The sequence below is a fragment of the Callospermophilus lateralis genome, chromosome 3 (assembly GCF_048772815.1).
Source record: "Callospermophilus lateralis isolate mCalLat2 chromosome 3, mCalLat2.hap1, whole genome shotgun sequence".
In the NCBI taxonomy this organism is placed as follows: domain Eukaryota; kingdom Metazoa; phylum Chordata; class Mammalia; order Rodentia; family Sciuridae; genus Callospermophilus; species Callospermophilus lateralis.
This window is the reverse complement of record NC_135307.1, coordinates 12,578,790-12,596,023: the sequence shown is the minus strand read 5'-3', so window position 1 is coordinate 12,596,023 and position 17,234 is coordinate 12,578,790. Positions and strand designations below refer to the sequence as shown.

Sequence of the window (17,234 nt, the reverse complement as noted above, 5' to 3'; positions counted from 1 at the left end):
GAACCCTCCTCCCGCCTCAGCTGAGCTTTCTCATGAGCTCCCTGGTCCTCTCCACTGTGTCATCCTCGGTGACCACAGGCAGTACTTGGCACTCCTGCGGCCCCATGAATATTGGCTGAAGGATACACGTCTGTCCCCCCAGGCCTCCTGCGCTTCCCGTGATGGACAGCTCTCAGTCTACCTGTTAGGACTCCCTCTGACAGGACGCCTACTTCAACCCTCTCCTACAGACGGGCAGAGGAGGGAGAGGATCACTTTCCTTGTAAGCGTTTGCCGCTTTCCTGGGGACATTTGGGATCATGTCTGGGTTTGAGCAGGAAACGGCAACAGTGAATCACTGCAGAAGAAGGTGACAGCCTGCGGCAGCCGCTTCTGGTGTCCTTCCAGGACATGTTGCGTCTGTGCCCTGGGAAGAGTCACTCCTCACTCCTGGCTGTGATTAGTGGGCGGTGGCACAACCACCCCAGCAGCCCCCACCGCCGGGCACAGTCCCCAGTGGTGCCGAGCGCCGGGTGCCGCTGCGGAAACCTGCTTCAGATTGCGCCCCTGAACTTGACCTCGACTTATTGGTCAGACTGACCGCCTTGTCTTGGACAGGAGTGAATCTTGAAGCCATGTTGAAGAGCTAACGTGACAGGGCTCTCCCCGTGCCGCGCACTGTTCTAAGCCTCACAGCAGCCTTATCAGGAACAGTGCCACAGGAGAAGAAGGCTCTCTCCCACGGCCACGCGGTCGCGGCAGGCCGCCCGTCCCAAACCACTCCAATCTGGGATTCCCAGGCAGGTCCTAGGCTGCTGACTCAGTTTCATGGGACAGATTTGAAGCCTGTGAGTGAATATGTTCTTGCTTCAAACGACCTCCGTTCAGACATTGTCTTCCCATCTCAGTGATCCACTGCTTTGGGGAGACTGAGTCCACTCAGCACCCAGACACCCAACTGCAGCACCCTGTTCCCAAGACCCCCGTGCTGTGTCCGTCTACCCTCTCCAAAGGCCAGATGAAAGTTCTGTTCCCCCAAAAGCTCTCTCCCCTGGTTTTTTAATAGATGTTATCTAATTTGCCTTTATTTATAACATAAAATGAATGTCGTGATATAAACAGGAACCCACCATGAAGCCAGGTGACAATGAGACCCCTGGGCTGCACAGTTCCCTGATGGCTTCCTGCAAGCAGGCAAGACGGAGCCAGGCCACCTTCACCCCGTGGTGACCACAGAGGAGTGGCTTTCCACAGGACACTCATCTGTTCTCCACCCTAGGGTAGGAAGGCAACGCTTCCTTGTAACTGGCTCCAAGTGAGACACGTCCCCAAGGTACCCCACCTAAGATAGGAAGTGTGCTGCCATGTGTGGGTGACAGCACAGTCAGAAGAATAGACCTCCAGCCACCAACAACCCGGATCTCAACAGTCATCTCAGCCCACCGAGCAAGACACGCCCAGAGAGTTCACCTGGGGTGACCTTGGGAAAGCCACGTGGCCCTTCTGAGTGGTCTTGAGGTGAGGTTTTCCGGGAGGTGGGTGATCTGGTGATGCGATGGTGGGGAGCTAGTCTCTCGACCTCCAGGTGCCCGCATCAGGTGATAACCAAAGAATTCCCGATTCACACCCAGGCCACCCTCTCTCCCACCCATCCTCGGGATTGTGACCAAATGCATTTGCGGCTGCCCACTGCAGACACATGCAGGGCCTACAATCAGGGGCTTCATGTGGTCACCATCTCGGGCCCCAGGCCTCCCGTGGAGCATGGCACACAGAGCTCACAGACACTCGGGGAACAACCTGCAGATGAAGCCCAGAGGTGACCGAGTCCACTAGGCCCTTACAACCGGGGGCCCTGGCAGAAGACCTCATTTATGGACAGCAAAACAGTGACCGGTCTCCTGCCCTCAGTGCAGGTGACCAAGTCATGCTGTGGGCCCCACAAAGAAGAAATGAAGGAGGAAAAAGAAGGGGAGCCGGATGCGCTATGAGGACCATGTCACCGGGAGGCAGGGCTCCTGAGGGCGGGCTGCCTTTCGTCCCCTCAGCGTCCCGAGGCTCTCCAGGCTCAACTGTGTGTCCAGGGAATCAAGACACAGAGACCGTTGAGGAGGTTGAAATCTACACAAACTTGCCACCTCTCCTTATTTGCCAGGTAGATAGAAATACATAATGTCAAGATCATTGTACTGACATGTGTCACTAAAAAGAAAGAAAGAAAGAAAGAAATTCATAAAGGGAAGATGGAAACTATTCCACCGATTGAACTCTGAAAGGAAATCACAAATTAACAAAGATAAAATCACTTCGCCCACTAAGTCCCAGCTTCCAACTCAACAAGATGGACCCAGGTGCGTTAAACAGGTGGACAGCCTCACCTGGAGCCCAGGTTCCACAGATACATCTTATCACGTGCTCTATCCTGCCCCTGTTAGCTTTTCTCAAAAGCCCGGAACGCTGAAAACACGGAATTCTCTCCAGAAGTTCCCGAAAGTGGGAACTTGTCTGTTGCTCAATTTAAGTTTTTGTCCCCACATCTGGGACCATGGGACTTAGCAGGTTAAAAAGAAAACCAACAGCTGTGCAGGCTCTTAGGGACCTCAGCCACTCGGGCGGGGCCCGCATCATGCTCACACCGGATGCCCGTTGGGTACAGGACAGCCTGCCCACGTTCTGGACGGGACAGCCACCAGGATAAGAATGTGGCTCAGGCAAGGATTGCGCTGACAGTGGCCCCGACAGGGTGGGCTGGCCCCCCTGGGGAGGGGGGGGAGTTCTCCTACAAGCACCTTAGAGATGGAGAAAACAGAGAGGCTGAGGGACCGCGCACAGCTGGAAAGAGCCAGAGACTGTCTTGCCCCAGGTCCTGCCGCCAGAAGGCCAGGCAGGTGGCTCAAGTCAACAGACAGAGACCTTCCTGCAGCAGAAGGTGAACACCCAGGTCAGGGGCAAGCCAACATGACAGTGACACTCAGCTCCACAAGCCCTCGGAGCAAGACACGCCCAAAGCAACCCGGCCATGTCCCAAGTGCACAGTCCCCATCACGTGCTCACACCACACCCAGCCAAGGCCAAGGTCAGGGGCATCCACCGGCCTCTGCAGCTCATAGGGACCAGCTTCCCCTGCTGGGCCCATCCCTTGTCCAGCGGGGCTGGGCCTCCTCCCCTGCTTGCCCGCCACGCGACACAGCCCTGCGTGAGCCTGGTTTGCAGTGGGACCTCAACCTCAGGCCCTGAAAATGCAGCAGCTAAGACACTGGGAGACGTGGGAGGGCCACCAGCCCTTCCTGCCCCACCTGAATCTGCTCATCGTCCCTTCCGCACGATCACAGACCTCTAGAGGACTAAGGAGAGGCAGTGCTGTGACACCTGGTGGCCTCCTCCGCTGAGTCATTCCTCAGCCTCTAACAGCCAGCCCTGGGGGCTACCCAGCCTGCCCATCTCCGAATCAGACTCCTCTGCCCACCCACCACCGCCCCAGCTAAGAGGTCACCCACTCCACACGGTGGCACCCACAAAGGTGTTTCAGTGCCGAGGACCCAACCAACAGCCAGCACCAACTACCAGACGCGCGAGAGAAGCCTTCCTCTTAGTTATTAACTGCCCTGTCCCACGCGATTCATACAGGTGCCAGAAAGACCGGGGGAGGCCGTCCCACACCAGGGACAGTGTGAGCGAGATCTGCAGGAGTTAAGCCTAACTCTGGGGGAGCCTGCAGACAGAGAACTAGAATATTATGAAGGTTCCCAGACAGAGGGACAGAAGCCCACTCAAGGGAAGCCCCCCACAAGCTGACTTCAGTGATGGAGGGGGAGTGTTAAGCAGGAGAAAAAGCAGGAAGTAATCAGGTGACTTCCCTTCCTTACCTGCTGGGCAGCCTCAAACATGTTACTCACTCTCTCTGAACTTCTGGACTCACAGAAACTGGGAATAGTTTGAGGGCTCCTCCCTGAGGTTGGGACACCACTCCTTCCAGAGCCTGGGCCATCTGAGACATGGGCAGGGACCAGCGGGCCGTCCTGACATTGACCCAGCAAGCCCAGGTCCTTGGCGCTGCGGCTGCCGTGGGCTTTGCAGCCAGGCCCTGGAGGTGCTGTTGCTGGGCTCGCTCCCGCCCAAGCATTCGGGGAATATCCAGCTCTGGCAAGGGCTGTCCTGGAAGGGACACAGAGGACTCCGAGGAAACCTCTTCCTGTGGAGGACCAGCGGAGTCTACACATCCTTCCGCACCCATTTCATCCCTGGGGTTGCCAACACGAGGCTCCTGTCTCAGCAGATGCCGGAACCCCGTGGAGCGAGTTCCAGTCTGACAGCTAGTGAACGCCGGCTCCACCGCCTCATCAGCAGCCACCGCTCCGCAGCGGTCATTGATGGTGTTGGCTTGTCCTCCCGACCACCCGCGGGCAGCAGGGAGGTGGTTGGCCATTCTACAGACTCAGAAACTGAGGTTCCAAGCAGCAAAAGATTCCTCACCCAAATCCCATAGCTGAGCAGCCTGGCGTCCAGCCCTGAAGGCAGGGAGGGCGGCCCGAGCTGTGCACCCCACCTTGAGCCAGCTCCTGCCCCGGGTGGCCTGGAGAACCCCCAGCCTTGGCAGCAATCCTGCCCAGGAGGGAGCCATACCAGGGAACTGAGGCTCTGAGAGCGAAGCCACATGCCCAGGGCCACGGAGCTGGGGCACCGGGTCTGCTCCTCTGACCAAGGGCACCAGCCTCATGGGAGGGAGTGTGGGGAGTGCAGATCCCCAGGCCCGCCCCGGGATCACACCTTCCAGGGGCTACACACCATCCAGCGCCCCTCGGCCCACAGCTTGCACAAGGATATGAAGAGCAGCTGTCCCAGGCGGGTGTCACCCTGCCTGAGTACAAGGGTGTGGGCCAAGCGTGAGAGAGGACACAGAGGACGCGTGTTCAAGAACCATCCGCGTCACAAGAGCCTTTCCATGCTCCTTCCCAAGGGCAGGCAGGGCTCAGGGCGAGGCTGCTGGACAGTGGCACAGAGCTGGGCCACCAGAGAGGAATGCCACACTGAGCTGCCCCACTCTGGGCAGAGTGGGACAAGCTGGCCCCAGTGAGTGGCGGGATGGCTTGGATGCAGAGGGAGGCCTGTCTGACCATGTGAAGGACGCCCAGCCGTTCCTGCAGTGGCCTCTGGTCATTACTTCCACAGGGGACTTCTCGGATCTGCAGGAATGGCTGTCCCTCTCCCTTGCTTCTTTGCCCCTCTGTCCCAGGCATCTGCACCCAAGCCAGCCTCCTGCAGATCAATGTCACTCACTTCTGCCTGATCCTCGGGCTCTGAACCCTGGGCCTGTGTCAGTCGCTCTCTCCTCCACACCTGCCCACTCTCCCCCGCTCCCGCCTGCCCGGGCCTCCCTGGGAGTCCTCTCCGCTTCCCAGGGCCTCCCTGCCTCCCCGCCTGACTGGTCACAGTGAGAGGCAGGCCCAAACCGGAGCAACCCGCATTCGCAAACCAGGACCTTGACCACTCAAAGGTCAAAGCCGAAGCCACTCTGGCTAAAGACATGTTCACCCGTTTGAATGACCTGGGGTTGATTTCATCCCTTTTGGGATCACCTGACCCCTCCAACAACACCTCTTCACCACCCACCCCGAGTCTAACTGGCCCTCCAAGCCACCTTTTCCGAGTGGCCACCAGCAGCAATGGATGCCCACCCAGTTTTCCAACGTACTTCCCACTTTGGGGATCCCCAAGAGAACCCTGTGGAGTGAGTGTTGTCCATGAACCTGTTTTCTAGAAGAAGAAGATGCTGAGGCCTGAGTTGGCCATGGCTGGTCCACCAGTTGCCCACTGATGGTCCACCAATGACCACGGGACCCACGCTGCCCTATGGCAGTCAGCCTGGGACTTTCCCTGGAGGACGAGAGCTCTCTGTGGAGGGAGATTACCAATTCGGGTCCATGGGATCCTGGAGCCTGCAGCCACGGGACTGCGTCAGCCTGAGAGAAGTCACCAGGAGGGATCAGGGGGGGACGGAAAGAGACTCCACACCCACCCAAGGCACGGTGAGCCCGAGGCAGCTGTCCCTTCTCCCCACATGAAGCACCCTCTGGCTCCTCCCCGTCTCTGGGCACTGAGTAATATGATACCGCAGCCCACCAGCCCGACCCACCCTCCACCATGTCAGGAAGTCCATCTCCCTGTGACAGGCACGCAAGACCATGTCACCTCCCTGCTTGACGCACGTGGGGGTAGGGACACGTGGGGGTAGCTGCCCATGGCAGCTTCCTAAAGATGGCCCATGTCCCCGCCGTCGATTGAGCTCATTTTATTTTATTATTTCCAATCTTGCTTCCTTACTTATTTTCAGGTGTTGAGCCCAGGGCTGCCCTACCCTGAGCCACATCCCCAGGTCTTTGTTTGCTTATTTAAATTTTGAGACAGGGTCCCACTAAGTGCTTAGGGCCTCCCTAAGTTGCTGAGGCTGGCCTCAAATTTGCAACTCTCCTTCCTCAGCCTCCCAAGTCCCTGGTATTGCAGGCACACGCCACCACGCGTGGCAGATGAGCTGATTTTAGGTGGTACCTGACCCAACACTCAGACACTGAACCCTGCCTCGCCTGGATTCTGACGGTCCCCCGCAGGGCCGTGTTGAAGGCTTGGTCCCAGCCTATGACACTATTGGGGGGTGGCAGAACCTTTAGGAAGCAGGGCCTGGGGGAGGAAATCAGACACTGGGCGTGCGCCCTTGAAGGGGATATCGGGCTCCCCGTCCCTTCCTGTCCCTCTGTTTCCTGGTCACCATGAGGTGAACCGGCCCCCTCTACCATGCAGTTCCGCCATGACACATTGTGCTGCCCCAGGCCCAAAGCCACAGGATTCAACCACCATGGGCCCAGACCTCTGCGACTGTGGGGCAGAATAAACCTTTTCCCTCATCAAGTTGATCGCTTAAGGTATTTTGTTACAGTTACAGAAATCTGACTCACATAAGTCCTACAAGGGAAGCACGTGCTCCCTGTGATTCCCTCACAACCTTCTGATGGCTTTACAGAGAGTCTCGGCCTGCTGCTACCGTGGCTTTGACACGCTTCTGCCACTGGCTTCTCTCCCTTTCTATCAAAAAGAGAAGGCCTTGGTTCAGAACCTTCCGCAGAAGGCTAGAATTGGAAAACGCTGCCTTGTTGCATTTCTTTTGATGGCTGCCCTGCTTGTTAAGCAAGTGACCCTGGGTTTATTTCTAGAAGTCTTAAAGAACTTTCTTTGGATATTAATTTTTATACAGAAAATGTGAGTCTAGGTAAAGAAAAAAAATAAAGCAAATAATAGGGGGTATCGGATACGGCGGCTGCCAAGGGTGACCCACGGGATGAGAAGCGGCTGACTCCGCCAGGCACACAGACCCTGGAGACCAGCCCGTGGGCCACCCTTTGAAACCCTGCCAGGGACTGGGTGTGGCTTGTTCCACCAAGACTCGAACTTGGCTCCCAGGGCAGTTGTGTGGGAGGAAGGACTTTAAGAGAGATTAATGTCTTTCTCATGAAACGGGGTTAGTTCTCTCAGGAATGGATCAGTCACGCCCTTGAGTTACTCTGCCAGGGTCCGCCTGCCCTTCCACACATTTCCCCCATGTCTTCATGCAGCTTTCCAGATGTGCTGCTCTGAAGTCTTTCCAGCCTTCAGAACCATGAGCCAAAAAACCTGTTTCCTTTATAGCTCACCCAGTCTCAGGTATTCTGTTATAGCAACAGAAAACAAATTAAGACAAACCCACTGAAAGACTGGTGACTCCCAAGATGGGTCCCACAGAGCCAGAGCACCAGGCCTTTGTCTGTGCTGCTCCTTCTGCCTGGCGCCTTATCTCCACAACCTCCTGTCTACCTAGAACGATCTCATCCATTCTTTTTCCAGGGCCCAGGACTGAACTCAGGGTCTTGGGCATGCTAGGCGAGCACTCTGCCACTGAGCTAAATCCCAACCCCTCCCATTTATTCTTAATGACCCAGGTCACGTGCTGTCCTCTGGAGCTCTATTTTTGCTTAACTGCTCAGGAATTTCCAGTGTCCCTGGCAAAAAAGTTTTTGTGTTCTCCCAGGCTACTCTTCATGAGAGCTGACAGGATGGCCTTTCTGGAAGGGCTGAAAGATCCCAGAAGACCAGATGGTCTTTGACCCCTGTGTATGGAGCCCAGAGAGTGGGAGGAGCAGGAATTCCAAGGAAGGGAAGGGAGTGATCTCCAGGGGCAGGTGCCCAAGACCGTGTCCCCCAGCACAGGACCGGGGGCCCTTCAAGATAAGAGGTGAGCGAGCACTTGGTGTAGGAGGATCCCCTGGAGGCCCGGGGTGGAGGCCTGCTAGGCCCAGGGTCTCCACCTGAGTCTGCATTTGACTGTCTCCGAGCCTGTCCTCCTGACCTTCCTGAGCCCCACCCCAAGGCCCCTGACTCTGCTGGCCTGAAGTGGCCAGGGAAGCTGTATTTTAAAACCATTGCTTCAGTCGCTGCTGAAGCAGGTCATTTGAGGGGCACTCTTTGAGAATCATGGGGACACAGGGTACCAGGCAAGGACAGGGACGGGCAGGGGCCTGGCAGACAAAAATACAGGGACTCGCACTAACAAGATGCCCTAGAACACTATGTTGCCGACTGCATACCACAAGGTGGGAAACACGGTCTAGTAGAGAACGAGCCTCGGCAAGGTTATTTAAAATATGCTCCAAATAATTCAATGGAGATGTTCAGTGAGGTGGGGGGACGTGGTCTCGGGGATTCTACAGACCAAAACGTGAGTGGGCCGTCTAAAACACAGTCTCCCTTTAGAGACCTCATCAACTGGCTATTGTTAGGAGGGAACTTGACCGCGTAGAGGTCAGGGCTGGGACCGTTTCTGGCTAAAGAAACGCTCTTCTGTTTGAATGACCAGGCAATCAAATTGCTCAGGGATGCAGTATCCAGCGAGGAGAGGAGGCCAAAGAGGCTTTAGCAGAATTGGGTGCAAATGGCTGAAAGGCCCCTGTGCAACGTGGCTCCCAGAGCCCGGCCTTGGATTCTACCCCGACTGGCTCCTTACACATGAATTCAAGTCAAGAAATAAAGCTGTGTGTGTGGGTGGGGTGTGCAAATCAGGACCCAGTGGCTGCCCCCTGTAAAGGTCTGGCCTGCAGAACAGTGCAGGCCGGGTCACTCATCAAACGGAGATTGACTTTTATCCGATTAACCGATGGAGAAACATCCTTCTCCATCTTGCAGGAGCATTCTGTGGAAGGGCGTTTTGCAGACTGCAGGGAAAAGTTAGGCCTTGGCTTCCCTCCCGCTCGGCCAGTGGAAAATTACAAAGGAGGCAGGACTGTCCTCGGCCTCACTCACTGGATCTTCCCGGGCCCAGGAAAACACAGAGAGCAACCCGGAAAAAACAAGTGAGCCTTTACCTACCTGGGGCGGAGAGGAGCCTGGGAGGCGGTGGGGGCGGGGGCGGCGGGGGCAGCGGAGGCGGGGGCCGGCACTGGCAGATGTGTTGGCAAGTGTCTGTCACCTTGGAGCAGGACTTCTGGGGCTCACCGTGCGTCACCTACAGACATGGGCGCACCCAAAAGATACAGGAGAAAATGAGGCTCTGGAGACCCCAAGAGGCCCACCCAGGTCCCTGGCAGGCTGCAGCGTGGGGCCCATCCCCGAGACCAAGGCAGGGAGAACAGGCAGAGGGCACAGGGGGCATCGCCTTGGGAGGCCGGCCTGGCAGCTCCGCAGACCAAGGTTTTGTCCCCAGCTCTGCCAGGGATTCGCTACGGGACCCCGGGGCAGATGACCTGGATATTAATGCAGAAAGATAAGAACCTGAAGGTAAACCTCTAGAACTTCCCTCGGGTACAAATATAGAAACTGAGGCCCAAAGGTGGATAGTGACAGTAGAGTGAGTCTGTCTTTTCAGTCACCTAAGCCCAGCACGTCTTCGACTTTCCCTGCAACAGCGTGAGGTCACACCCTCAGCTTCTCCCCAGTCATTGCCCCTGTGGCCTTTCTGTCCCCATCTTGGGGAGGAGTCCTACCCGGCCGGGCCTCTTGGTCCAGCGGGAAACCATCTGATCAAACCCTCTCCAACCGCCGAGGCCCAGGGAGTGCCTCCCTAGTGCTCAGGGGTCAGTGGCCCACAAGACCCTGCCTGGGGTCCCCAGGCACCCTCTCTACCCACCCGCAGGCCCTTTCAGGTTCTAGCTCTGGCACATGCGTTCCTGGGGCGCTCTCAAGCCCTTGACCGCTCTGTGCTACCAGGCAGCTCAGATGTTACCTCTTCAGGGAAGCATCTCACCCCGCCCCCCCCCCGGCCCAGGGCCAGTCTCCCTATGGGCCCCACCCCAAGCACCAGGTTCTTCTCTGGTTGCTGCCTGTGTTCACCATGGACCGTCATCTCTGTGAGGCAGGGCCAGGCCTTGGGTTCCCTCTCATTATTATTAACCAGACGAGGAATTGCCGACACTCACAAATGTTTGGCAGATGGATGAAGGGATGGGTATCACAGACGGGAGCAGGCCCTCTGCCTTTGTATCCTAGCCTGGTGTTTTCCTAGCCCCGGTCTCAGTTTCTTCATCTGTCAGCAGGAAGCTCATGCTGGACCAGGGGTCCCAGCCCCGGCGTACACTGGAACCCCCCAGGCAGCTCTCACAAATTCTCCCACTTGAGCCTCCCTCATGCCTGATTCGATCCGAATTTTGCAGGTGGAGCGGGGCCTGCGTGTTTTCTGCATCTTTCCTCGACGTTGGTAGGGTCAGCCTGAGAGGCTGGCTGAGACTGGCTGCTGGTGGCCCTCCCTACAGAGAGCAGGAAAAGTCACAAGTGCGGGTTTCGGGCCTGCTCCAGAGCCTACGCTGAGTTCTAGGCCTGAAGGGAAGAGTTGGGGGTCACCGCCCACCTCCATGGTGGCCATGGGTGATTTCTCTGCTGTCGTCTCTGAGACACTAGAAACCCAGGACCCCAACTTCCTTGCAACTGTGAGCAGCCTGCTCTTGCACGATGAGGCTCACGGGAGAGAGGCAGAAGGGCTGTGCCCCCTCAGCGCTTGCCAGCTGCAAGGAGGCTTGGTAATGGCCGTGGGGGTGAGGGTGGGGTGGGCTGCTTTACAGCCAAAGTTAATATCTGAGAGGCCAACGGGCTCCTGCTCACCACGTGGGTGTTGGTGGGGGGGGCACTGGGGTGGGGGAGGCTCTATCCACAGCCTCCTCCCCTGGGGCAATCACGGCAACATTGGGTCTGCCACCTCTAGATGACCACTTTCCAAGACCCCAGGGGTTACTGGAAAGCTCCATGCTCCAACAGCTGGCCCCCGAGACCACTTCCACCAAGGGCGTGGACGTCAAGCCACATAACGGCTGAAGTAACGCGTTCCAGCCTCGATGGCACAACTGACATGCGGGATTTCAAGAGGAGCACGCGGGTAAACCTGGCCCGACACGATGACCTGTTTTTTTTGTAGGAGGATATCAGGGCACAGATGTGTAAGAGTGTTCAACGAGGGGCAGGAGAATGGGGGCCAAGTTCCAAGGCTCGGGGAGGAAGAAGAGTAGCCTGGTCATTTGGTCCAGAGAGCAGGCCGTGGCTGCTGAGTCTTCCTCTGCTGACGGTGGCTCTTCAGACCCTGGCCAGCGTCTCTGCAGGGGACTCTATCATGACCACCCGGGCAGGCTGTTCTGAGCCCCGCGCCCCCGGAATTTAGACTGGCGAGCCTAACGCTGCTTTCCCACCCTGCACACGTTTTTTTCTTTGTGGCAGTTTCCTGCTGTCTTGTGCTGTCTGACTCCCCACACTAAGTGGAGGGTCTCCTGGGCGGGCAGGTAGTTGAGTCTCTGCAGTATCAACCTGAACAGGTGACCTGCTGAGCCCCGCTGGGTGTCGGCCCCAGGGATGTGCCCTGATTGCTCCCTGAGAACCAGGAAGGGAGGTTTACTAGCTACACACAGGTGGGACAAGGGCTCAGCCAACCAAGCAATGCACCACGGCTGCCCAGGGCCTGGCGTTCAGTTGTGCTCAATGCAAAGGGACGTTGGGAGCTGGTCTGCCCAGCCGTGGAGAAACAGCATCTACCCCCGTCCCCAACCAGTTCCACACTGGGGTTCTGCTACGGGGCAGTGGTGCAGCCGGACCAGCAGAGGAGGGACCTGGGGCTCTGGGGGCTGGTCTCAGCATCTGTCCCATGGCTGTTATCTGGGGAGTCTCACCAGGACAGGGAACTTGCCCTGAAGTCACCTGCTCTTCAATGACTCGACTGACGGAGATCAGAGGCGCAGAGAGGCCAATGACTTGCCCAAACCCCACAGAACCCAAACTGGCGTCGTTCCTTACTGAGGCGGCTGCTCACTGCTGGCTGCCATCGCCTGCCTCCCTGCCCCACTCGGCAGTATCCTCCTCCAGCCAGGATCCTGCCAGTGCTGCGGCTGCACAGAGTGGGCCAAGGCACGGCATCGCCTGGCTCCGGTGCCTGTCGCTGTGGTCTGAGGGACACAGTGCTTCACGGCTGCCAGTCCCCAGCATCAGCACCCACCTCCCAACCACATCCCACTCCTGCCCCATGAGTGAGGCTTCCAGGTCTGGGAGGTGCTGCCTCCCAGTCAGGACTTAATGCGTCCACTCCTCTCCATTCCCTCTGCTACCGTCCCCAACCTTGCACCCCCTCAGGTCTCCACCGGGCAGCACCTGCCTCTCACAAGGGTTCTCAGATGGAAAAATGTCCCGTTCAATCGGAATTACAGATAAACCACAAAAACTTCTCAGGATAAGCATGCCCCCGCTACGGATGGGATAGATCTGTGCTATCAAGCATCCTGTGATTTATTTGAAATTCAAATTTAACTGGATGTCCTATATTTTTATTTCCTAAATCTGGCGATCCTACCCCCGCCAGCCCCTTTGCTCCTTGTCCCATCCCTTCCCTGAATCCATCCTTCCCGCTGGAGCTGGGCTGATTTCTGGAGCGCCGATGTGAGACGGTGTCATCTCTGACCTCAACCCCTCCACAGTCCCCTTGGGCCTCAGGATCAAGTCTAATCTGCAAGACACCATGTTAGGGGCTCACAACCGTAAGGGAACCTCCCCGGCTCTCTCCCTGGCCTCCTGGGCCTCTGGCCTCTGCTTCCCCTCATTTGCATCCTGACTCTCAGCCGCAGCACCAGGGCCAAGCTGTTTGTGCCCACTGAGCTCTCTTGCCTGAAATCACTTGTTTAATCATCTCTCCATGGTCAGACTATCAATGCCACAGGGACATTAAGCCCCTTGTACTTAACACAGGCCTAATGTACAGTAGGTATCCAATAAATGCCACGAGTAAATAATCCAGGCTGTACTGACTGTTGTAGGCTTAGGCCTCACCTGGGCCCAGGCTCGATCCTCATCTGCACACAGAGACCCATAAGGCCAGACCTGAGCCTGTCTCCCTGGCGATCGCTCTAGACGGGCGACCACAAAGATGATGGCTTCTGGCATCTTTTATGGAGACAGGCCAGCACCACAGTAACTTGATGAGACACACTCCTGTCACACCTAATAAATCTGCCAGCCTGTCATCCTTTTCCTTTGCAAAAAAAAAAAGGAAGCATCTGAAGTGAACTTAGAAGAACCCTAAATCACAAAAGCGCAGAATCTCAATTCCACACACATTAAAGTAAGAGGGGAGAGGAATGCCCCCACCCGCCCTCTGGCAATTTAAATGTCATCTGACTTTAATGATTAAGTCTCTTATCATCTAGCAGCAGCCAGAGGCTTCAGGCTGATTTCAGGGAGGAGCCTGGTGCTTTGGGGACCCCAGGTCTCCTGCCTCTTCAATGACCCCGTTAATCGTAAGACTTGGCTGCACTGGCCCTATCCTTCCAAATGTTTACCACCCTGGAGGATTCCAATGGCAAATGCTCATGGCCGCACAGATAGCTCCAAGCCCTTTCTCCAGCTCCTTCTTGAGAAACTCCTGTGACGTGACAGATTTTATTCTCTCCACTTAAAGAAAAACACATGGCCTCTGCACTTCCATTTGTCTTCTCCCCTGCCACGTTTCTCTGGATTCAGCTCTTCTGCTTGAAAACCAGATCCATTCATTCCAAAACCCCCTTTCCCTCGGCTTCTCTGTCCCTATCATTTGTAAATTAATTTTTCCAGAGCCTCAAGCCAAGATTTTTACCCATTCTATTTATCTGGAGGATTCCTTTTCTAATTGATTTTCATGAAAATTGGTTTGTATTGAGTAAGAGGATCTGAAACACACACTCATACACACAATTGCTTGTATGAGCACTGCCTGTTTCATAGGACACCTTAAAAGCTGAGCTGCTTATACAAAATAATGTCTTGGGGTGTGGGGGGGGGGTGCTGGGTGGCAGTGGTCTTCTGGTTAGATCCTGCTAATTCGAACAGCAGACTAGCCTAAAAGGCTGTCTACCTGCATCCCTTGCTTTAAAAAAAAAAAAAAAAAAAAAGCCCATGGAAGGGAGGAAGAGAGAAAACGGTAAAGCAATGAATATAAAAGCCAAGGGAACTTCACATCCCAGGCTCAGTTAAAAGTTGAACAAGGGAAACTAGTCCCTAGCCGCTGAAGTGTTTAGAAGTGACAGAATCCTGAATCCTGGGGACACGCAGCTGAGTCAAACGGCTGTTTCACACATTCAACAAAACTGTCAGTTCCAAAAGGAAAACAATTGTGAAACTGAAAACAGAGCAGAAGACGGGGCCTGGTGCTGGGGGTGGTGACCTGCTCAGAGCCCTGGCTCTCTATGGGGTCACCCAGGCCACCATGCAAATGGGACTGACCGAGCTGGTTCCCAGGCAGGGTCTCATCATTTGGGGCAGCTCATGGACCTCAGCAGCCTGGCAAGCCATCTCATCCCTCCCTTCCTCATTCAGCCACCCCAACTCAGGGCAACCCTCTGAATAGTCACTGACCCCAAAGTGCCACCAAGAGAACACGAAGCTACAACTACCTCAGAGTGGGTCTTTCAATACCCCCCAAAGTAAAACTTCTAACAATTCAAAAATGCCATACTACCTGGTGATTGCCAGAAAACCCCCGGGGCCAGAGAGAAGAGGGGCATTGCCATACCGTATCTCAGTGGCAGTGACCCTACCCCTTAGTGTTTATTATGGTCCAGGCAAAGTGATCTACCTGCTTTATCTCAACAAGTACTTAGAATAAGTAGCACAGTCAGGAAGAGACCAAGGAGCAGAGGGGGTCACATTGGTTGCCCAAAGTCCCTTGGCTGGTGAGGGGCAAAGCTGACACACACCAAAGTCCTCTTCACCTCTCTCCACTGTACCACACTGTGTCCTCTCTGGATCATACCAGAGACCATCCCATCTGACCTTCCCATCAGCCCTAAGAGGTAAAACTTCAGTTGGTGGCTGCCTGGCCTCCGTGCCAGGTCTGGGAGGTTCATCCTCAAGTAGTCTGACAGATGGGACAGGTCCTTATATTGGTCACAAGTAGCCACAGTCATAATCTGTCAACATCCCCAGTTCCACTACCTACAAGGAACACACAGGGCCCCTGCCTGTGTTGAAGACCAAAATGAAGTGCCCCAGTGGGTTCTGGTGGGAAATAAAGAATGCACATTCTTGGGATCATTTTTCTTTTCAAGTTTGTTTCTTTCCCCAAATTTCTGCAACAGAAGATTTCGATCAAAAGCTAATCCCCAAGCCCTGTTTCCTGCCATGACCTTGTCTTGCAGGCCATAGACCACAGGCCATAGTTGAAGCCTCTTTCTGGAGTTTCTTATTTTTCCAGGCCCCAGGACCAATCAGTGGCACTGCTGTAGGAGCCAGGCCTTAGGGAGTGAAATGACACCTCCCTCCTCCCAGCCAGAGCGGCCCCCTTTCTCTGCTCACCTGCACGAAGCCCCAGAGCGGGTGGAGCGCGCAGTGCAGCAGAAGCGAGGGCCAGCAGCAGCCACGGCGCAGGACCAGGTCCCGGAGGAGCATCTCGGCCCGCGGCGCCCACTGGTGGGGCGAACTGTCAGGGGAGCAAGGCTTAGGTCAGGTGGACACCGCGCGGGCACCATCGCCTCCGCGCACCAGCACACATAGCAGTCCCAGTCCGGAGGGCACGCCCCACACTCTGGGGCACCTTTGTAAATGCACCTTCAATTGAGCTTGCACACCGGCTGACTCTCGTGCATCCCAGACTCACAGCCTACCCTGGCTCAAACCCCCAAAATACTGCGTTCACACCTTGGCCCCATGCATACCTCCAGAAAGTCAACTTACTGAACCCCATGCACCCCCCAGAAACAGTCATGCACAACTCACTCTCACTGGGAGCACACTTGAAGCTCGGCGGGAACCACTCACCCTGCGCACACATCCACAGAAATCCACAGAAAGAGCCGTGCGTACCCACTGACCCCCATGCACACCACAGACTACTGCCTGCACACTCTTTGAACCCTCCATGCACAGCATCACGAAATCACTGGCTGCGTTGCACCCTCTGCCCCGCGGCCTCACTGCGCACACTGCAACATATGCACCTCCGTGTGCACCCGGGTTTACCCCCCCACCCGGAGCCGGGATCTCCCGCTCCGGGGCGTGGGTTTCCCTTCACGCCTCCATCTCCGCCCGCACCCCTCCGATGCCCCACGCCACCTTGCCTGGTGGCGGCCCCAGCCGATCTTCGGGGCAGAGAAGAGAGGTCAGCGGTCCCCCGGCAGCAGCTCTGTTTCCCAGCCGCCGGACGGCCCCCATTTAAAGCCAGCCGCCTCCCCAGTCCCCCCGCCCTCTAGGCGGGGCCTCGGTCCTCACCCGGGCGGCTGCGCGGGCGCCTGGGGGCTTCACATGCCTAGCAGGAGCGCCCGGCACTGGAGCAAAAGTTTGCGCGCCGCTTGGGCCTCCAGGGCTGCTGAGCTGGGGCCCCGGGCGCGGCGCGCTCGCACGGGGCGCAGGGCGCGGTGGCTCCAGGCTGCGCCTGGCCGCGCGCGGGGCGGGAGGGGGGGCGGTACCCAGCGCCCAGGGCCGAGGCGGGGGCGGAGGGCGGGGAAAGTCGCCTCCGGGCCGCCGGGAGCGACCGCTCGAGCCCCCCTCGAGCCGCTGGCGGCTCCCCGCGCCGCCCCGGTCCCCGCCCTTGCCGGTGGCGCCGCGCGGCTGCCCCGGGCGCTGGGTGCCTGAGCTTTCCGCGCCTTCCGCCGGCCCGCGGAAGGCAGCGGCGAGAGGCGCCGGCCCGGAGCGGCGGCTCGGACAGCAGGGCCGCGGGCGGAGGCGAAATAAATAATGCACGAAAAAGGAAAACAGACGTGAGCGGAGCCAGAGCCTCGCCCGCCTCCCGCCCGAGGCTG

General features: G+C 56.9%; 1 protein-coding gene across 6 annotated transcripts in view; it reads right to left on the bottom strand.

Annotated features, from left to right (window-relative positions):
* Prima1 (proline rich membrane anchor 1) overlaps nt 1-16,900 on the bottom strand; it is a 48,543-nt gene extending 31,643 nt beyond the window's left edge. For 3 of the 6 annotated variants that reach the window (XR_013090732.2, XM_076849719.2, XM_076849723.2), the window contains exons 1-3: nt 16,549-16,669; nt 15,793-15,916; nt 9,370-9,505 (exon numbers count right to left, since the gene is read on the bottom strand). Coding sequence is in view for 5 of the 6 variants with exons in the window: in XM_076849719.2 (XP_076705834.1) it covers nt 9,370-9,505; nt 15,793-15,885 (229 nt within the window). In the remaining variant the exon portion in view is untranslated. Of the gene's footprint in view, nt 1-9,369; nt 9,506-15,792; nt 15,917-16,548; nt 16,672-16,704 lie in introns of those variants that run through there. The other 3 variants (XM_076849720.2, XM_076849722.2, XM_076849724.2) reach the window with 3 other exon arrangements.
* Between the last annotated feature and the right edge of the window lie 334 nt (nt 16,901-17,234).